Source organism: Haliotis asinina, chromosome 7 (assembly GCF_037392515.1).
Source record: "Haliotis asinina isolate JCU_RB_2024 chromosome 7, JCU_Hal_asi_v2, whole genome shotgun sequence".
Classification (NCBI taxonomy): domain Eukaryota; kingdom Metazoa; phylum Mollusca; class Gastropoda; order Lepetellida; family Haliotidae; genus Haliotis; species Haliotis asinina.
This window is the reverse complement of record NC_090286.1, coordinates 6,674,207-6,697,731: the sequence shown is the minus strand read 5'-3', so window position 1 is coordinate 6,697,731 and position 23,525 is coordinate 6,674,207. Positions and strand designations below refer to the sequence as shown.

Here is a 23,525-nt window from a genome sequence, read left to right as displayed (position 1 = left end):
CTATCACGATAAGCATTCCTCATCGGACCATTAGGCACGGTATATTCCCCACATGTATGTCCATCGTCGACGATGTCGTTAGACCCCCTTCCCCGCTTCGTGTGTCCCCCTCCCCTACTGTGTTTGCAGCATCAGTGACTGCGTTAACTCCAGGAATTCTGCCCATGACAACAGTAGCGCTGATTACTCGAACATTTCAAGCTGTGGTAATTAGTTTTCATGGCAATTAGTCTTATAGAAGCGGGCAATGGCATCATCACATTTTGGTTAGCGGTTCCTGGAAGCTGCTTGGTACCCTGTCAGCACGTAAGTGTTATATCCTGATCCCTTCCATTGGCAGCTAGTATTATCAGGTTTATCTCAACAGGATTATATTCTTAAAAACTACAACATGCAGCTCAGATTTTGATAAAACACAACGACCTCAATTACACAGCGCCATCATAATCCAATAATTTGGGATGCCATCTTTGTACTTGAAGTTTGAGACGAACTTGACATGAGGGAGGAAGGCTTTCTGGTTGTAGGTACTGTTAGTCAATGCTGTAAAAATCGATACACATTGTTTAGATACAGGGAAATGTGTGACGTCATGGCTGCAGCGTGAAGGTTCGAATGCCTGGGGACCCTCTTTGATCGAAACCCTTCGTACATGTGGTAGACTGGAACATACCTTCTGTCATTGATCTGGAAGGTTCGGCCTTGTGAGGAGCGTGTCAGCAACATGCAATATTAATGTATGATCAGCAGAAATGATGTAACCACCATTTATAATTATGCAATGGGGACATGCCAATTACCCCCTCACCCTTTCCACCCCATCCAGATCCCACACCTGACTCACGCACCTCCCGTGGGGCTCCATCTCACCCAACGTCGTGCACAGCTTCCGGACATCGTCAGCTGGTGGCCGATCATGTAATATGTTAATATGCATTATAACTCGGCGATCGTTGCCGTAACACAAGACCCCGATTCCACCTACCAAACATATCAAAAGGAACGGGCGACGCTACTTTGCCTTCCTTGTTACCATAGCGACTTGGTCGCAGGAATATCCTTGTATCGACACTGATAGGACGATGGATGTCCACATGTATGCGAGGATACAACAGCAGATCGAAGCGGTCGGCATTACTGTGCAGTAGCCATACCAGATAGCAGCAGGCTAGAGGGAGAGCGATGCGTCGAACTGGCGCCTGACAGCAGTGATGTGCGTTAGTATAATACAAGCTGCATTGTTCCAGGTCCAGCGTTCAGATGGCAGCACGTGTACCCGTCAGTGATTTTCTGGACCTACCATGTCCGTCAGCGATCGTTTAACATGTGGATATGTGGATACACTTTTCGCTCTGGTCTTAGGACAACGGTGTGTACAGTCAACCGTGTTTTAGATCTTGGTTTATGTTTTATTTGAAACAAAACAGAAGGCTTGGTGTATGGGTGTGTGGGTGATCATGGATGGGGACGGGCCTCCGTTGCTTTCTAAATGTGTAGCAAGTAGCGTTAGCTGCCCCCCTCGGGTGCTCCCCGCCATGTTCCGGTGAGGAGCGCCCCCCACCCCTCATCGTGTCTGCTGTACAATGAACAATGCTCTGTGTTAATCTATTAATCCCCAGCGTATGGAATACCGTTGTGACCAAACGCCGTGCACAGATCCAGCATGAGCGACCCCGAAACGGACGCACCCCCCGACAGCGACAGTGCCGCTCTTGTTGTCGACGACGACGAGAACAATCAAAATACACCCAAGAAATCTCGGAAGAGGTTGTCGGGGGATGATCAGCGGATCCTGCTAAATGTTGGAGGGGTGCGACACGAGACGCATGTGTCTACTCTCCGCAATATACCAAACACGCGCCTGTGTCGCTTGGCGGAAGCGCACATCCTTTCTGGGAATGGAAGACAGGAGTACTTCTTCGACAGACACCCTGCCGTCTTCAACAGCGTCATCGACTTCTACAGGACAGGTAAGGACTCCACCTGTTGTACAATAGGCATAAGTGCTTCATGTGAGTCATATGTCATGATAATGGTGTGCATAATTGATGTTTACAGTTTCGTACATTTTGGCACATCTCTGAGGTCTGTGAAAGTTACTTCTCTTTTGGGAGAACCAAAGCTTCGGAATACCATACAAGAGAGGTTTTTACATTGCCTAAACGGCACCATGTTTTTGTAGCTTTTCTTGGCTGTAGTTCAAAGGACCCTTGGAGTTTCTTCGACACAGTTCCGAGGATTTGTTTAGATACTGTAACATTTACTCATAGATTTCCTTAAACATTATGGTTTATTTTAATGCATGTTCTTACATTCTGTACATTTTAGTTGTAAATTGTATTAGATTCGGAACCATTTACTCGTGGATCTCAGAAACAATACTACAGTTTTCACTGATGGATTTCCTCAGAAATAATCCTGTAGTGTTTTCTTGTTAATTTCCTCAAACGAAATCCTACAGTTTTTTGCTCGTGCATTTCCTTAGATACAATCCTATAGTCTTTACTCATGGATTTCCTCAGAAAAAAATCATATAGGTTTTACTCGTGGAATTCCTTAGATACAATCCTTTAGATTTTACTCGTGGGTTTATTCAGCTGCAATCCTATAGTTTTTATTCGTGGATTTCCTCGGATACAATACTATAGTCTTTACTCTATAGTCTTTACTCATGGACTTCCTCAGGAAAAAAACTATAGTTTTCACTGATGGATTTCCTCAGAAATAATCCTATAGTGTTTTCTCGTTGATTTCCTCAAACGAAATCCTATAGTTTTTCGCTCGTGCATTTCCTTAAATACAATCCTATAAAAAAATTTCTCGTGGATTTCCTTGGATACAATCCTATATTCTTTACTCGTGGAATTCCTTAGATACAATCCTATAGTTTTTACTCATGGATTTCCTCGGATACAATTCTATAGTTTTTACTCGTGGTTTTACTCAGATGCAATCTTATAGTTTCTATTCGCAAATTTCCTCACACACTATACTTCTTACTCGTGGATATCCTTAGACACTGTACCTTTTACTCTTGGATTTCCTCAAATCACTGTTTCTACTTGTAGATTTCCTCTGAAAGTGTAGCTTTTACTCGTTGATTTCTCTGGATCCTGAACCTGTAATCAATTTCTCAACTATAATAAATCCACCTTCAGTTAGAGCGATGTCTCCTAAAATGCAATGATACGTTTTACCCTACTGCATCTCCAAGCCCTGAACCCACCCACACAATACCCACACCCTAATTACACCCCACCGACCCTGAGATTATGTCACAGTCTCACTTCATCGTGTATTGATCCGTGTATCTGCATAACAGAGAATGTCATGTTTAAATGTCAGCGTCACCTTCGTGGGAAGAACTTTAATCTGATTATAATAGCTAGCCTCCAGGGTCTACCGAGAGAAGAATTCTGTCACAACAACACCGTTCGCCATTAACGGAATATCAAAATTTCTCCATCAAAGCACACCATCCATAGGGGACGGGATGCTAAATTAGACTGTGTGTGGGGTGGTTGAAGAATTTTATCATATGACCGTCAATTTGTATCGCCGCGTGTCTCCTGGTTGATTTTCTTACGCTTGTCTAACGAGCCCCCGATGGCAATGAGAGTCGTGATTAGGCCTCCGTCACAGACGACGGACGCGCAGACAGACGCTGCAGCGCCGTAGGGTGTTCTGATCTCGTGTGACCCCCGCCAAGCTCCCAATGTCATGAAAAACAAATCCTATTTAGACAAACATGATATTGTTGCTTGCAACCATTGATCAATAGAACCACACAATGCCGTCTTGTAGTGGGGCATATGTCCTGTGAGGTACTCGTGTTGTTGGTCTGGATAGGGTGAGTGAGGTACTGCCCCCTCAATGTTTGAGGAAGGGAGTGGGTGGGCTGGGGTGGGGTGAGGTGGGGTACAGGATGCCGTCGCAGGTTTTGGATGAGGCGTCGGCCACAACGGGTGTTTTGGGGGGACTGAGAGACTGTTTGAGTGATGGGTGGGGCAGGGTAATGTCCTAGACGTTTTCACTGGAGATAGGGCACGACAGGTGGTTACTCAGGGGTGGGGCAGGGTGGTCTTTCTCTTCGTGACAAATTTTACATAACGTGTACTGTGTATTGACTTGACTGAAGATGAGTGGAATGGAGAATGAGCGGTGTGACTACACGATGGACTACCTTAGGAAGAGTGGGGCGATGTCACAACAAGAATGGATGATTTTGGAATTAAGGAGTTGGTTGAAAACTAGCTCTAGTATATGAGATATTTCTGGCGCATGGACCTGTTGCTGACTGGTAACGAAGGCCGTTTGAAGCTATGAATCAGTAAGGCTGAAAGACTAGCTCGACCTCGAGCTCAAGACGAGTCGGCTAGCGGCAGTTCCAGTGTCCATTTTGTCAGTAATATATCGGTTTGTTTATTGAAACGGGAACTGGGGAGATCATTGAGTCACTACAACAGTTGATCATCCAAGATTGCAGTTGTTTATTTCCGCTGCTACTTACTCATACTAATTCACATTCCGACAGCTGGTGCATGGTTTTGTTTGTGTTTGAATTTCTTCTGTTCAGGGCGCATTTTGCTAACATTGCCAGCTGTCAACATATACGGTTTCCCTGGTGACTCGTTATTCCAATGTTGGCACGCCGGCGACCTATATTCACATAGGGCAAACCAAATTCCTGATAAATATGTTAGTGTCACCGTTCTAAGGTGTCAACATAAATGGATGTAGCATGGGTACCCGGTAGTTATGCATACCGGTACAGTACAGTGTATGTGTGTGTGAGAGTGTGTGTGTGTGTGTGTGTGTGAGAGAGAGAGAGAGAGAGAGAGAGTGTGTGTGTGTGTGTGTGTGTGAGAGAGAGAGAGAGAGAAAGAGAGAACAGGGTTCAAATATCATGATAATGACATTTAAAACGATGTGTTTTTGTGATGCTGTAACCTGGCGACATGAAGCTGAGAGGGCGATTGATAATACCTGAGTGCTTAAACTTTTACTCTGCCATCCGGTAGTTAGGGTTCGATTCCAAATGTGGGCACAATATGTCGTCACTTTTGGTGTCCCCGCCGTATTTTGCTGAAATTGCAGCCTGTCCTTTTAAGCCTAACTCGTTCTCTCAGTCTATGAAGACATTTCCTGGAATTCTGGACCATTAAGTCTTTGGTATATTGCACTGCCTTTAAACTACACCAGGCGCCATTGTGGACAAGTGCATCACTCTTTTGTATAATGCATGTGTTGAATGACACGTAATGGAAACAATGTGAGCATAAGGTCAGTGTTTCATTCAAGCGTTTCTGCATCACGACTTATTTTAATTCCAAACTATTCTTCCAGGACGTATATACTTAGGTCATTCTCTGCTGAGGCTACGTCACATCAGAAACAATTTTCTTCATCAATCACATGTTTGTCTGGTTTGTTCACCGACTGCCGTTACATGGTGTGAGTTATGGGTGCAGGGTCAGGCACAACTACTTCCAGTTTTGACATACTGCGTGAATCCCGAGTAGGGCAGGGCATGTTAACCCCTGGTGCCAACACCTGATTTAGAATTTTGTTGTTGTTTTTTTGTTTGTTTTTGTTTGTTTGTTTGTTTGTTTGTTTGTTGTTCTTTTTGTTTCGAAGATAGTCAAGACTAGTAAAGTCACGTCCGGCATTTAATATACTGAAATAGACATTTACTGCTGATTCGCTTGTCTTACTCGTTTATGCAACTATCACATTAAAATCTGACGCAGTTGCGACCTTATTCTTTTCTTTTTCATTTAAAAGAATTGTGCAAATAACTTTTGAATTCAATTGCGTCTTACATGTAAGACCATGCCTGTGATAACCTAGCTAATCATAAAACAGACATTTTTGCTGATTCCCTAGTCTCACTCGTTCATGCGACAATCATATTGAAACAATACAATCTGACGTCAGTCGTGACCTTAACTAAATTTCCCCCTACTTTTAGGAGAATTGTTCATACAACCTTTGTACTCAATTGAGTTTTACATGTTGGGCCATGCATGTGATACCCTGAAATAGACATTTATTCTCGATTCACTAGTTTCTCCCGTTCACGTGCCTATCAAACAATGCAATCTGACGCCAGTCGCGCCCTTTAATAAGGTTTGCCCTGTTATTAAATGTATATTGCATTTTTACCATAAAACTGTTGTTCCCACACATCGACCCTGATATGTAATTATATTGGCGACATCTGGTGCCAAATACCTGACAATGCTATCCAATACCACGATTCCAGCGTCACGTATTACGTATTAAAGTTAAACAGAACATGGTCCAGTGGACCTGCATTCGCCAGATGGCAACGGCGGATAAGGTAAATGCAATAAGGCATCATTGTCACGTACTGCACGGTGGCCCAGTTGAATCTCCTGTACTAATCCAGTGAGTTATGGACCTTTCTAGATTGTATTAAGCTTTAAGACTGTATACGCGGATAAGCATGCTTCCATCGTTTCATACTGCATCGAGACCAGTGCTTGTGTGAATCGTAACCCAAGATAACCAGCTTAGGCTTATTTTTGACAGCTGACAACAGCTGCTGAGTGACCGTTATGACCATTAGTATTTACAGTCCATACCGCCATTGTATTTGTAGACATGTAGCTGACCATGCTCCAAGACTGTACTGACTGCTACGCCCACTGATGTCTAGAACTACTTTCCTTTGATAGAGGCAAATCTAGATAGGGAAGACCAGTCTGTTATTATTTATAATATATATATAATATATATTTATTATTTTTTTAAAGAAATAATTATTTTAACTATTAAGCATTACCTTGGAGCATGTGAAAGTCTCTTGTATTGTGTATTCCGTCGTAACTTAGCATTAATTCGTATTGAATAATCTGTTAATATTTTTTAAAATATAATTCCTTTATTTCTTTGTTATATTTGGCTTCACTCTGAATTATTTTGCTAAAAACATTCTCTTGTTAATTTGACACGGAACATTTGACACCAGTCCCTTTATCTGGAAATAAGCCTACGCCCCACGTGCAATACGTTGTGTGTGCAATTTCATTCTTAAGTCAGTGTTCATATATTTAGAGCCTTTCCGAGAAGTGAACAGTGTTCACTAGTTCGTGTTCAATTTGCTGTCATCATACATTGTGACGTCATTACAGAGTACGCCCAAACTATTGTGTGTATTACGTCAACAAAGATGACGTAAGTACGCGAGCGGTTTTGGCTTTATAAGCTCGCTCACGTGAACAATATGCTGGTGGAAAATACAGTGTCGACAGCATTTTAAATGTAAAAAAATGTTCTGTGAAGTCATACATTGTTATACATTGTCTTAAGATTGACGTCAGTTTATTCCAAACTCAAGCACATCCTGCTTTCGCAATCTTCAACCCTCTATGGCTGTAGTATTGTATTGATGTCCGAGTTATACAAGAACATATTCGAATGCAGTCATAATTCGTAATAATGCAGTGTCGCAAATCATGTGAATCAGTATTTATCTCAGTGTTAGCCCAAGCCTGTAGCTCCATCTTATATATTTGCAGCAATCCTTCGCACCAGTTCAGTGTGACAACGGTGCCATGACTACTATTCAAAAGGGCGCTGGGGTAACCTAATGGTTAGAGCACTCGCTCGTCACGCAGAAGACCCGGGTTCGATTCCCCACATGGGTACAATGTGAGAAGCCCATTTCTGGTGTCCCCCGCCGTGATATTGCTGAAATATCGTTAAAGCGGCGTAAAATAATGTTCACTTACTATTCAAACTCTATGTCTTAGTGTCAGCTCCCTGCACTGCCATATATTGGAGGATGGCCTTTCTACGCGGTCCTTGCTGACACACATGTGATACATATTATCCGGCTACCGAAAGATGATCACACCAAATGCCTTCCAGTCATTACCAATTCATAACACAACACGAACGAGGTTATTACTATGGTCATCAGTTAGGTCTAGGGTGGCTGTGGTCGTCACATAGACAATCATTAGACCTCTAAATGGCATCAGCAAGCTTTCTTGCATCGGTTTGTTTTTGTGTTCGTCAGTGATATACTCACTGGGAGATGCAACCTTAGACCGTCGACCTGTACAGGCGCCGTCAGAAGTATTATAATACTTTATGATCATTACACCCACCATCATCATCATCCTCATCACCGTCCACTCCACAACCATCGTCATCACCACCACCATCCTGCTCTTCCTCATAATCAACACCACCACCACTATCATCATCATCATCATCATCACCACCACCACCACCACCACCATCCACTCCACCACCATCGTCATCACCACCACCATCCTCCTCTTCCTCATAATCACCACCACCACCACCACCACCATCATCATCATCATCATCATCATCATCATCATCATCATCATCATCATCACTACCACCGGCAGCAGCAGCATTGTTATTTTTGTTGCTGTTGGTGCTGTCGTAGTCAACGGCATCTTCATCATAACTTTATCATTGTTGCTGAAGAAGTCGTCATCGTCTCACTACTTGCTCCAAGGTTCGACCATACCATGTAAAATACCTTGCCATCCCACTCCTTTTCCGTGTCACCTTTACATATATCATTCCTCGACGCTATGATATTCGATCCAAGTCAGTCTAACTTAACAATAAATGGATGGAATATTCATCAGGAGCCAAATTATTCAAACGCAAAGCGATATATATTCTCTTTGATGTTTGTAGAATCCAAAGTCGCGTGTTTTTAGAAGAAGGGAACAAAGGAGTTCCGGACGAAAGGGGTTGAATCAAAAATGTTGGTGATACAATTCCTCAAAGTTAAACTATTTGTTTTAGTTAAAAAATGACGCATAATCCCAAACACCCAGTCCACTGGACTCGAGTAATAAATCAAAGGATCTGATTCCATTTATATGTCTGCATGACTGATGTGCTCATCCCATAAAAGTTTGCACAGGTTAAAATGTCGAGAGAATACATCAATCAATTCAATGCAGTTGGCGCATGGTAGTGTACATATGTTTGATCTACAGGTCCATCAGTGTCGTTCTCAATACCGTACTGCTATCGCAACACGTTTTTCAGTAATATTTAAAAATATCGGTTGTAAGAAAATCCTTTAAGATGCAGTTTCTGCAGCCAAAAATGTATTTTTAATGACGGCGTAAGTGTCCAGTTCCCGATAGCCCCTTCAATAAAAAAGAGTATCCTCTCCTTATTTCCTCCTGAAGGTCGACATGGGTGACCCCCGTGGGTTGAACTCACAGATGCCGGCCTTTTCACAGCAGAGCTGGCGAACGGAAACTGAACGGAGCATCAATGTGCGGGCAACATGCCACTTCCGGTAAACAACATGACTGTATATGCGGGTGGTTACCAAAACATGGTTACACTGGTAGTTTCCTATAGTACAGCATCTTAGTAGTGGCATATGTGTTCAAAACCTATCAATGTTTGGTGAAGACTTTGAACCGCTCCTGTTCATGAGTGTTTTGCTTTATTCACGGGTTTTACACATTGGTGTGAGTGAATGAGCTCTAAGTGTTTCTTTTAAACACCGCTTGTAAATGTACACTCAGGTTCCATATGGCACCCCCTGTTCCTGCGTATGAAAGATTATGAATGTGTTGTCAGTCTCCATATCCCCAATGCTTGCCAGGCTACCATCTTGTGCTATAGGCCTTGACTTGGTTCTGCCCCACGCCAAATTCGTGCTGACGTCAGCAGTTTGAAGGCCATGCCTTGACAGTGTACGACGGTATAATATACTTAATACGAGTGATCAAATCCTGTGTATTGTAAAGTGGATGTGATTTTGTTGTTGATGTCTTGCAATCTCATTACCACTGTTTATATTAAGTAGAGCTGAGCTTTGTGGTCTGCCCTTATTTCTACAGTGGGAGAGTTACCAGCCCACACCCCCATACCAACTATACGACATTATGATTACTATTCGCCTCCACATATCGCCACCTCTTCTGTAAACTGCCAGATCACTCAAGATTGACGTAATGAAGCAGTTTCCAAATGATTGGAATTAGAGGTCTTTGGATGGTCCGATAACTGAGGTCGATATATTGTACTGGTAGCAACAGGAAACTACTGCAATGACTAGATACCTTTGTGGTAGGACTGAAAAAAGAAATCTGTTTTCGTTATTGTAAGTTCAAACCCGAACTTACGGTTGTCTCGAAATAAGAGCTTAACCCTTGTGTATACTTTCTTTATTCAGCATATATAGTGTGGTGTCGAACCTCTGCTAACTCGATGCCACTTCAACAGTTTTCTTCTTTCAGAGGAGTGCCGTAGTTCTTACTGAGTCTGTACCCTTCTTTGAAAACCTCAGGTATCACGCTGAAGACCCGGGTTGGATTCCCCACATGGGCACAGTGTGTGAAGCCTCTTTTTGGTGACCCCCCTCCGTGACATTGATGGAATACTGCTAAAAGCCGCTTACAACAACACTTACTCAGGAATATCGGGGGAACCAAAGGGAAAGAAGAACTACAGCGCATCAGTGACATTCATGAATGATCACACACCAGAATGCATTGGTGGCAAAGTCAGCTGACTGCCTTGGCATTAACTGTCTTGTAATGACTTAACGACTAGTTCCCTTTGGCAGCTGCATCAACCTAATATTTAATCGAAGTGTGTGTTTCTTATTGCTTCAATATTTCGTTCATAACAGAACACCGTTGAGAATGTGATTCATACACACTGACGCAGCCCTGCCTCCCTCAACTCTCGTCAGGCTCCACTTCAAGCGCACCCAGGACTCGTCAACCAGTCCTTTACTATTTTCACTTATTTCACAATCCCCTCGACTCTTACACCAAATTACCTAATAGCTTTCAACGGAATCTCTTTATTATCTATTTTTTCCTTGTTGGTTTGAGCTGTGGATTGCGTTCCACGTTCGCTGGTTCCATCATGGCAGGAGTATTCTAGGTCCACCATGGAAGGAGTATTCTAGGGCCATCATGGCAGGAGTATTCTAGTTCCATCATTGTAGGAGTATTCTAGGTCCATCATTGCAGGAGTATTCTAGGTCCATCATTCAAGGAATATTCTAGGTCCACCATTGCAGGAATATTCTAGGTCCACCATTGCAGGAGTATTCTAGGTCCATCATTGCAGGAATATTCTAGGTCCACCATTGCAGGAATATTCTAGGTCCATCATTGCAGGAGTATTCTAGGTCCATCATTGCAGGAGTATTCTAGGTCCATCATTGCAGGAGTATTCTAGGTCCATCATTGCAGGAATATTCTAGGTCCATCATTGCAGGAGTATTCTAGGGCCATCATTGCAGGAGTATTCTAGGTCCATCATTGCTGGAGTATTCTAGGGCCATCATTGCAGGAGTATTCTAGGTCCATCATTGTAGGAGTATTCTAGGTCCATCATTGCAGGAGTATTCTAGGTCCATCATTCAAGGAATATTCTAGGTCCACCATTGCAGGAATATTCTAGGTCCACCATTGCAGGAGTATTCTAGGTCCATCATTGCAGGAATATTCTAGGTCCACCATTGCAGGAATATTCTAGGTCCATCATTGCAGGAGTATTCTAGGTCCATCATTGTAGGAGTATTCTAGGTCCATCATTGCAGGAGTATTCTAGGTCCATCATTCAAGGAATATTCTAGGTCCACCATTGCAGGAATATTCTAGGTCCACCATTGCAGGAGTATTCTAGGTCCATCATTGCAGGAATATTCTAGGTCCACCATTGCAGGAATATTCTAGGTCCATCATTGCAGGAGTATTCTAGGTCCATCATTGCAGGAGTATTCTAGGTCCATCATTGCAGGAGTATTCTAGGTCCATCATTGCAGGAATATTCTAGGTCCATCATTGCAGGAATATTCTAGGTCCCCCATTGCAGGAATATTCTAGGTCCACCATGGCAAAAGAACCAATGTGCGTGTCGGTCACTCCAGGACTCTGTATAAGAGTATTGCATGACCACAATCTACATTTGATATGTGCTGATGTTGGCCTCAAGCGGGTGCCTGCAGGTCGTGCACCGGAGGGATTTGGTTATACCACTGGTCAGAACAGGATCCCTCGGCCAATGGTGCGTGAACATGGCAGTGGACGATAACGTTGGCCTCAAGCGGGTGCCTGCAGGTCGTGCACCGGAGGGATTTGGTTATACCACTGGTCAGAACAGGATCCCGCGGCCAATGGTGCGTGAACATGGCAGTGGACGATAACGTTGGTCTCAAGCGGGTGCTTCTATGCAGAACATAGGAGAGTATGGTCATCACAGAGGTCAAACCATGATCCTCTCCACGCCAAGTTGCGTGGGACACGACATTGGGCAATAGAGTTCACTACCTCAGCTAAAATTATACTAACTTCCAGACTCACGCTCCATATCCCTGCATTACATGATTGGCCGGAGAAAACAGAACTCTACGACACTCCAGGGACGACCAACGCAGAAGAGGCCACGTGCGTGTGTCCAAATGGACAGTTCCTCTCGCCCCTCTGACACCGTTGAGACTGATAGGCCTCGCTAGCATGTTGAACGGTGTTGCGAGCCTGCTGAAATCGGGAGTAGGTCTCTAAGGGCTTTCGAGTGACGTCATTACCCTGTGATACGATCTGCACAAATAACGACAGCCAGTTGCTCGCCATGAAAGCCTGGTGATGAATTGTGACAAAGTGGTTGGTTTCTTGGATGCTCGTTGCTCTGATGGCTCACACAGAGGTTTTGATGTGGTTTGTTTTAATACAAATGTCCCGAGGGACTGGGAAATGGGGGAAAGTTCGACTTGTTTTCTAATGAGTTCTGATCAACGATGCCAATGAAACTCATTTTGGACAGTTGTTGGAGATTACTAATAACAATGACCCGCGACAAGCACCAGCCTCATCTGTCTTCAAAACTGTGGCACATCCTCGATCCATGGAAACCAGTCATCATGGATCTCATCATGAAAGTTTTTATTTGACATCATTTTGCAGAAATGGTAACAAAATATCTAAAAAGAACTCTTCGACTTTCATGAAGAAAATCATTATTTCATGTTTTTGCTTCTTGGTATATTGAATATGCCTTTAGAAAGGGATGATAGCACACAACATCTGTTTGTTATAACCACAGACATTGTAATTCCATTAAATTAATTATCTGCAATTTCAACGAACAAAATTTCATGTTATTGCATTCCCGGATATAACACGGATTTCATTAATGATCTGTATACAAAAGTTCAACGAGTACACTCTGTCTGTCATGCTATGATGCGTCTCGCTCTGTTACCCCCATGCTGTTTACATAGAGCAGCGCGTTCTACCAAACCAATTTCGCAGCCATAACGTTGTATGGCTTGGGATATATTACGTGTCTCCTAGCAACTGTATAAAAGCGTTTTCATTCATGATGTCTATATTGCGTATTTGTAAATTGCCAACGAAGTGTGTGAAAGAATTTACTTCTCTGTGCTATCATAAACTGTCAAATCTTGCTGATATATCAAAGAAGATGCGTCTTATTCCTCTCGCGAGGAAACAGTTAGCAAGTCAGATGATGACATCGGTTTCTGGTTTCTGACATTTATGGTGATCTCTGGACAAGAAGCATCTTAAAGACACGGTGTCCCTATTTTGCTTATTTGCCTTCACTTCCAGTCTGATGGGATAGGACCCGTGAAGGTCCCGGGGTAGAATAGGCCTTCAGCAACCCATGCTTACCATAAAAGGCGACTCAGCTTGTCGCAAGAGGCGACTAACGGGATCGGGTGGTTACACTCGCTGACTTGTTTGACACATGTCATCGGTTCCCAATTGCGCAGATCGATGCTCATGTTGTTGATCACTGGATTGTGTGGCCCAGACTCGATTATTTACAGACCGCCGCCATATAGCTGGAATATTGCTGAGTGCGGCGTAAAACTAAACTCACTCACTCACTGATGGGATAGATTACCCTCAGTACATATACTGAGGGTAATCTATCTCATCAGATTGGAAGTGAAGGCAAATAAGCTAAATGTGGATATATAATATATATGTTGTATTTGGCTTGGCGTTGCGATACTACGAAAGGGGTGAACGACTCTGCTTATGGATTGTGGCGGTCAGGTTTTGTTGAGGGTGGGCTTGGGTTAGAGTTGTGGAGGGCTGATTTCATTTGGGCAGAGATTTGGATCAGTGTGAAAATGTGCTCCAGTCTGAGAACGAGAACAAGTTTTTAAGAACTGGGTTAGAGAGTGTACTTTGGAGGATGTGTGGTGGGGGGGGGGGTGGGGGAGGGGGGAGGTAGGGGGGATATATTGAGAATGTTAGGTTGTATGGAGTGATGGTGAGGTTGGAATCGATGAGGTTGGATCATTTGCATTTTATCTATGCTGTAAATCCAATATCCCATACTTTTTATAATGGTATGTGTCATAAAGGTGATGCAGTGGGGTAGCTGAGTGGTTAAAGCGTTGGCTCGTCGAGCCGAAGACCCGGGTTCCAATCCCTACGTGGGCACAATATTGTGATGCTCATTTCCAGTGTTCCCCGCCTCCATATTGCCGGAATATTTCTAGAAACGGTGTAAAACCATACTCACTCACTCACTCACTCACTCACTCACTTGGCCAAAGCTGACACAGTCACAGCTACAAATCACTCAGGCGGAAACCTCCTCGAATTGGACTCCACTTAGGAAGGAATCCATGAGACGTATCTCTAACAATATGCTACCAACCGGCTCATCGACCGTCTTGAAGGTGGTGTGCAACGGAACCCGGATCCCACGGGTGCTAAGTATCGGCAATTTGTTAAGCGTTTAGCACTGGTCTGGTTTCAGTGAGTGTCTGGAGACCAATATACAAGACAGACAGTTGCCTTCCTTCTGGAACCTTCCTCGGACAGTCCTGCCCAGCTGGCACGAAGGCTGAGCCAAACGGAGCATAGTTTTTTCATCGGGAACATGAAGGCTGCAATGTAGACAGGTCCTCAGGGACCTGTGACCCCCATCAGCCCTTAACCATCATCAGATCACGTCCACTACGTTCAGGACAGGTTTACATAAATAATCATTGATGGCTGAGCCACTCTGTGTCACTTGATGCCTGGGTGAACTGGCTCTTCAGAGCCTGGGGACGGAGAATTAATACTGGTGAATGCAGATCAGCTTAGAATGTCCTGACCGTAATAGCATCTTTAGATTATTAGATGCCATTGAATTGGGAGGCAGGTAGTTTGTAGCTGCTGGTGGTTGTTCGATATGCTACTGATGTTGAAGCCATTGCTGTCGTTTCCTGTGTCGTCATTTAGCGCTGGCTGACTTATATGACGAATCAAGGACGCACTGGATGCCCCACGCTGGTTTAATGGACGTAGTCAACGGTATATCGTTTATGATCAGTGGTGCAATGAAGGTGGTCAGTGGCATCACCCAAAGTGATGGTCGGTGTTTTTGACCATAATATTAGCACCCCACAAGAGTGTCGGTGTGTTTGACCATAATGTTATCACCCCACACGAGTGTCGGGGTATTGGAATATAATGTTATAACCCGCCATGATTGTCAGTGTGTTTGCCTATATTTTTATCGACGGACCTGATTGTAGATTGTTTGACCATAATTTTATCACCCTACATGATTGTCAATGTGTTTGACCATAGTCACCCCACATGATGTATTTGCCCATGTTATTATCGACTCACCAGGTTGTCGGGGTGTTTGACAATAAATGCATCGCCCCATATGATTGTCACTTGCTTGATAACATTTTCAGAACCTACACCGAAATGTCGCTCTCACTGTAATGAAGACGTATTGTTTTCCGTCCCCCGGCTGCAAAGAAGTTATAGGACCTGTGCCCAAAACAGCCTTTTAAACCTGTTTAAACACAATGACCTGTTTAAACACAATGACCTGTTTAAACACAATTAAAGTATATGATACTTTTTTCATTCCAGTTTATGACAATCGACAGAAACCCGCCTTGGATGTTTTAGCTGCTATCGTAATTCCATACATTATAAGACACATGTCTTTTATGATGGTAACAGGTGTGAATGCAAAGGTTGTTTGCATACATTTTATGCTGAGGGTTTGCAATATTTAAGACATCGCCATTGTCTCTTTCACTGTTTTGTTAAGAGATTACCAAAAGCGGCGCAAAACTAAACTCACTCTTTCTTTCACGGAACACGATATGGTACTGATAAACAAGGTTATATTTCAATATCAAAAACAACCGTCCACAAAAACTGTCGGTCTAGTTAAGTACGAAACCTTCAGATTTTACGAGGTTTAACAATAATATCAAAAGTGTATCTTTTCTATCAAAAACACACGTCACTGTCCTGATTAACGAGGTTTCATTTAATATCAAAAGCGATCCCATCAAAAAGCTACGCACTCCCCTCGGGACGTAGGGGCGCGATTCTCGAGCCAGCCTCAAAACTAACGTGCCCTCCAGGCCAATGAGTTTGCGCTGGTGAACGTCATTCCATCACAGGAGGGAACACCAACGACAGCCGCCTCATCATCGTTACCTAATGCTCATGTCTCTATGAAGCAACATAGACGTGAGATATTGATTTATCAATAATTGTTTTGCTTGGGATTGAAATGGGAAAGTCGTCAGTGGTTAATGTAGCAACAGTCGTAGGTTACAGAATGGCAATTAATAGTACTGTCTCAGATGGGTTATTCATGTCTGCTGATCACTACACGAGCTAATGTTTGTTTAGCCATGAAGGGTCACAAATTAGGAACATTCCAGAACATACAGATCATTCTAGAACATACCAGAACATTTCAGAACATACCAGAACATTCCAGGCATGACAGGTAACCAGACGGTGTGAGCGAATACGTTGTTTGTGTTTATTTGTGTTCTTTGTTCTGCAGATGTGACGTTAAATATTAACTCACTCACTCATTGTTCTGTATGAAAATACAAGTACAATCATCTTACTTTGGGGAAACTGTTCTTTAAAACTGCAAGACAGGACTTTGTTGTATGGCTGGGTAATTCTGCAGTAATATTCCTAGTCTGTCGTACAGACCCTGAAGCAAATATATCAAAGAAAGCCCACGCAGGTCTAGAAAATGTGGCAAGTCTAGATTAAAGTCTCAGGGCTCCATTTCATTGTAATATTATATATGTTCATTTCAGAGACTAGTTGTTAGTCTATCCGGCTACATGACATCGGTAAATAGTTGAGTCTAGATCAAATAAAACAGTGATTGACATCATGAGCATTGCACTCAAAATGTAATACTTCTGAAATGTTGTTTTAAACGGCGAAATACAATATTTACTTACTCCACCTATCGGAATGGCATTACTAATAAGGTCGTAAATGAATTTAATATGGCTAAATAACCATGTACAAAGTCATGCCATTATTTATATGCGGCGTCAATGGGTGATACTGTTTGTTTATTTGTTGTTTGTACGTATGCCACATGTTGTTTTTGGGATTGTTTGTTTCATTCTCTGTTTGTTAGTGAACCTTTTTTTGACAAGCCAGCGATTTGTATGCTTGTTCAAAGCGTCTGTATCTGGTTTGATTCCATTATTGTTAAAGATACGTAAAGCCCACAGTCGTCGTCTCCCACCGCGAGTGTAATATGCTAAGGTGATGTTCCATCAATGTTGTGACACTCAAATATTCCAAAACCTTTCAGCTAAACTAACTAGCCTTAACTCCACGTGAGAAGAATAGCCAATTTAAAACTTGCGATCATTAATAAACGGTGAAAGATTATACAAATCCGATTAATGCTCATTGTAATAGTTTACTACTAATTAATAGACACACTCGCTTTTGAAAACCGTTCTAGGGGGTTCGTATTATGGCGCAACGTCAGAACGCTTCAAATCTAGGCGCTATAATGAGTCATTTACAATGATATAACGATGCGCTGTGTAGTACATGTAACCCTGAATAATATTACCACGTGATTGGCACTCATGGCGGCAGAGCCATTGCTCTAATGGTGCCGTGTTGAAAGCTGGAATAGATATTAGGTTTGCTTCATTATTGAGTGTTTCAGCGGATTCTAATCTAGAGCTATTGGCATCTGAGAAGAGTAATTGGTGAAAAGGTGATTGCTTGTTATAAGGACATGCGCATATCCGTTTGCTCTGGCTCACTTCCGGTTGATACAGCACCGCAGCTCGTTTTCGTAACACATTGGGACCAAATTGAAGCTGAAATCTATTATTACCGCACTGTGTGATTTCCAAAACAAATTTGGGCAGTTTATAGTGTTTTCGTACGCATAATGATGGAATTAATGTGAACTCTCATCATGTAGAGATCCTGCATAACCCGTCTCGGCATATGTGTGGCAGTGTGGCAGTGTGGCAATATGGCAAGGACTTAACCTCGTTTCAATTACCAGTTACAATTCCCCGGAGAATAGCAATACAAATTTGCTATTAGATATTCGAAGAATTCTGCTTTTTGTACAAAAGTTGACTGAGAATTGACCGTCCCGTACATTATTTTCCTTTCACGTTATTTGAATTGACAATTTTCTTGCACTAAATTCTTCATGTGGTTGCCTAACGTATGATGTCAAAGAATATTCCTATTTGTCCTTCTAAACACGAGTTTGCGCACTGCGGTGTATAAGTAACCAAGTTTCCATCCTTGCATTGAGACCAGGCGGGACTCAGTGGGAACGTATGTTTTAACTCGTGTCGATCGATTGTTCACGTGATCAACGTGGATAGAAATCAGTTAGGAACTCCATGCACAGTTGTTATGGCTGTGTACACGCGCTGCGCGGAGTTTAGTGTGGTGTCGAGGAGGAGTCTGCAGTGAATACGTGCGTGTGTGTGAATGTGTGTGCTCGCATGTCAACGTGTATCGAAGTGTCGAACTTAGGTCGAAGTATACAACTATGTCAGATTGCAGGTCAAGTTTATGGATATGTCGAAGTATGGTTATGTCGAAGCTAGAATCATATCCAACTGTACAATTGTGTTGAAATATACAGCAATGCCGAGTGTACGACACGATTTTGAATGTTTAAGCACACGGTTATGTCGAAGTAGTCTCGTTGCCATTTACGATTGCCTACGCCGCTTCGTTGACGAACCTCTGGTGACAGTAATATTAATTAAATACACGTTTCAGTGGAATCGATCCACATGTGTCTCCCAGTTTTGCAGGACTTGTTAGAACGAGGACCTGTTCACCGATACAAAGTTCCACACAATGCGCAGTCATTAGTTCAACACACATGTTCGCCTCACCCCAGACCGGAACATCACACAGATTCAAAGTCAGCAAATAAAAGTTGAATAGGAAATATAATTTAATAACAGTCCACAAGCTTTTACAATTTACCAGTGACTTCTCACAACGGGCTAACACTGCCATTATTGTCGGGTTTGCAGTTATTTTCCCATATAGTACCGCCATGGTAGAATAAATAAACATATTCTACTCTGTTCATTGTAACGTAATGAACATCAGGCCAAGCGCCATGTTGAGTGTGCATATCAATATTTGCGTCAATAAATTTACATTAACGATCTCGCTAAACATTTGCAAATGGTTTCCAGAGTCGCCAACGGGCCGTGACAAGCTCTTCTTCCGGTTCCAGAGTGCACCGCAGCTGTTACAGCTCCGTACAGCGTGATGGTGACTCCCAAAAGATGTCTACTCTGCAGCCGTCTTTATTAGACGCTGAATCAGAGCTGCTAGGGTGTCTCATTGATATCTCGCAGCTCTCGATCGGACACGCCTGACGTAATAAGTATAAATAGCAGAAAAGAACAAATTAGAGTTATTAGATAGTTTAGCGCAGAGCTTAACGAAGCGAATAAAGACGCCCTTGTCTGGTCAACGAATCACTGACGACTATAATAGTAACTGTTATAGGTAATTGTTCAGAAGGCGGACGATGACGAATACAGTGTCTCCCATCTCGGCTGACACTGATGGAGTAGCCGTGACTTAAATAGAAACGGGATAAGAGTTTGGTTAGTGCGTACGTGACACACGTGACACTGCTACCCCAAATTTTGCTACTTTTTTATTTTAAAAAATCTTTATATAATTATATTCCTGTCATCACAGAAGACACGTAAAATTTACAAAAATATAATAGCACAATTAGTGATGCAGTGGAAAGAATGAATGAACGAAAGAATGGAAGATTCAGTTCCAGAAAAAACAGAAGCATTTATTGTATGTAACTAAATTTGTACATAGTGGAGGTGATGGGCCTTCACACATTGTGGGGAATCGGGCTCAGGTCTTCGGCGTGACGAGCGAACGCTTTAACCACGAGGCTACCCCACCGCCCTCTATGTTAAGGCATGGGAGTAACGACCACTTTTGGTCTAAAACAGATTTGCACAACGGCACACTGCTCGCTGTATGTGGTTGAAGTTTCGAATTGTATGTGTCTGGTGTTTAACTTGCATTCCCAGCTGTATTCTGTTCCTCGGATAAAGGAGACGTGTTATTCTCTGGAGTTGACTTTTATATATTTTAATTCTCAACTGAAAATTGCAACACTACAAACATTAGATATCAAACGTTTAGTTATTGACGGTCATGCTCGGATGGTTCTACTACTGAAGGCCCTGAGCACAGCCTTGCGGTTGAATGAATTGACAGAGCAGCGTTTATGTTGTTGTGTTATTGACTAGAGAGACAAACAGCTGTTTTCCCCAGGGCGTTCCCTCCAGCTGCAGTTGTTGTATTGTGTACCTCCGATCAGCTTCACTGAGCTCTGTTTGTATGTTAGTGCAGGTCTCGATAATACATAACGTAAAGTTTTCAAACCAGAATTGAACGTTTAGCGAAAATGGCGGTAGGTTTAAACGATAAATTATAATGGTGATGGTGGTGGTGATGGTGGTGGTGATGGTGATGGTGATGGTGATGATGGTGATGGTGGTGGTGATGTGATAGTGATGATTTGGTGATGGTGATGGTGGTGATGGTGGTGGTGATGGTGGTTATGGTGGTGGTAATGGTGATGGTGATGGTGGTGATGGTGGTGCTGATGGTGGTGGTGATGATGGTGATGGTGATGGTGGTGATGGTGATGGTGATGTGATGGTGATGATGTGGTGATGGTGATGGTGGTGGTGGTGATGGTGATGGTGGTGATGGTGGTGATGGTGGTGATGATGGTGATGGTGATGATGGTGATGGTGGTGGTAATGGTGATGGTGATGGTGGTGATGGTGGTGCTGATGGTGGTGGTGATGATGGTGATGGTGGTGATGGTGATGTGATGGTGATGATGTGGTGATGGTGGTGGTGATGATGGTGATGGTGGTGGTAATGGTGATGGTGATGTGGTGGTGATGATGATGCGTGTGCGTGTGTGTACGTGCTCTTCTTTGTAAGAACTCTCCGCAAATCTAAACTCGAACCGGCATAGTGAGGGACTTTAACAAAGTACAGTCCACTTAATGCCAATCGGTCATGAAAAAAATAGCCTGTTGCTGACCGACAGAAGTGGAATTTAGTTGAGAAGAAGAAAACTATCACATTTTAACCTTCGGAAACTGTCAGTATGTCGAACTATTTGATGTCGAATTTCGAAGTGTTATTGTTTGTCGGTGTTGTTGAGCTGCAAGAATACATCCACCATACAAACACATCCACTACCGGGAAACTTTGTGAACTGCTGTTCCTGTTTATGAAGTCGAGAGTTAAAAGTCTTCAAAATGAACACTGTTTCACTGCAAGTCTGTTCTTGAGACCAGGGCCCACTTGCACAAAGCGATCTTAGCACTACAATGATTGTAACTCCCATTCTCCAGTATAGGCTTAAGATAGTTGTAGCGCTAAGATCGCTTTGTGCAAGTGGGCCCAGTTCCACCTTCAAATAACTTTTAGAAAATTACACCGTTGAAATTTGTCAAATTCGAAATATTTTCCCACGAAAATACATAATTATTTCTGCTCTCTGGTTTACAAGTCACAACGCCTCGTCGTCTTTGACCAGTTGCAACACTAAATGGTTATGTATAATTATTATCAACACCGGATTTCGTTCAATAGATGTACAGCCTATTATTAAAAACTGCAATCAAATATTTATAAGAACATGCATCGAGCCCCAACAATATAAAATTTCAATTTGACTGACTAACCCCTACATGTCAAAATCGAGCGTTTAAAGTATATTTGCCATAAGATGCCACTAATCCTTGTGTAACTGGTGACGTGACGTCATCAAACTGTGGGTACTTTATAGTTACGTATTCAGCAATGCGTCACCAGTTTTTGTTGTAGAGGCATCAGGTCAACTAAAATGATTGGACAAGGGCAATCCTGGTTTTGCTTGGTGCCGCATGGTTTTAATGTCAACGTGCACTGGGAGTAAACTGCAGCTCTTAAATCAAATCCTGCCAATTAACGAGTTAATAGTTGGCCGAAAATAAAATATTGAACACACTAAACACATATTATATCTCTGAGCGCTTGCTTTGTGCTTCAGCGAATGTTATACATTATTGAATTCTAATGTGAAATAATGTGTCGACGAGTGAAAACATCCTTTGTTTGATCGTGTTTGAAATTCTGAGACAGGATTCGGTACTGTTTTTCTGTATTGCAGTCAGCGATGTCCCAGGTGAATTTGTGACCGCTGGCGTCAGGCGTACAGGGAACGGCAGCTCCAGTCGCGAAGACAAGTCACCGAAAACTGATTTGAATATAATTGTCATAGCCCAGTTGTAGAACTGACATTTAAGTCTTTACATTTCCTCAACGCTATCCTAAGGGGACGAGTTTTCTGCATAGGCGAATGTGTTACAACGCATTCCAGTTTTTATGACGTTTCGGCGATTGATTGACAAGTCTATATGCATCGCGCACAAAATCAATACAGTGTGTGTTTCTTAAGTAGAAATGGTAAAACTTTAATATCCCTACACGGCATCACTGTTGCTTTCCGCCTGCAGCTAGGCAGGAATATCAATTCTCTGGAGATCACATGAGGATTCCAAGGTCACCGCTGTGACGTTATCCCCGTTGCCGTCACGTTCCGGTTATGGACGCACCTGCGTAAATATTTTAAGGCTGTTATTAACTTGACGCTGAGGTAACGCGTTATTAGATATTCTTGTGATGGGAGGGACAATGGAGGAAGGCCATCCGAGGAAGGTCAAAAAGGGAACAGGAATGGTTTATTGAAGACGTGAATTAGTGCAGAATTTTCAAGGTCAAGGTCCTTGACTTATTGCGGTCATATATGCAGCAGACCACGAAATGTAATAAATGTAGTCCTTGAAGATCAGGATCAGAATTGATCTTCAATAGAGAGTGATCTTCAGTAACCCATTTTGTCGTAGGAGGCGACCAACGGATCGGGTGATCAGGCTCGCTTACTTGCTTGACACCAGCCATCGTATTCCATTTGCGTTGATCGATGCTCATTATGTTGATCATTAGATATACAAATTCATAAAAAAATCAAATCTTCTTTCTATAAATATGGCATCAGAATAAATATAATGTGCCTGCAAGTTCTGAAACCTCTATTTCTGCATGTCCATTTTCCAGGGATGCCTTCATATCACAGGCGACAAA

The 23,525-nt window shown here is 42.7% G+C and overlaps 1 protein-coding gene across 1 annotated transcript in view; it reads left to right on the top strand.

The window, feature by feature from the left end:
- Nucleotides 1-963: 963 nt before the first annotated feature.
- Nucleotides 964-23,525, top strand: part of LOC137290239 (potassium voltage-gated channel protein Shaw-like) — a 79,693-nt gene continuing 57,131 nt past the window's right edge. The window contains exon 1 of the mRNA XM_067820996.1: nucleotides 964-1,970. Coding sequence (XP_067677097.1) covers nucleotides 1,664-1,970 — 307 coding nt within the window. The 5' untranslated portion in view covers nucleotides 964-1,663. The remainder of the gene's footprint in view (nucleotides 1,971-23,525) is intronic.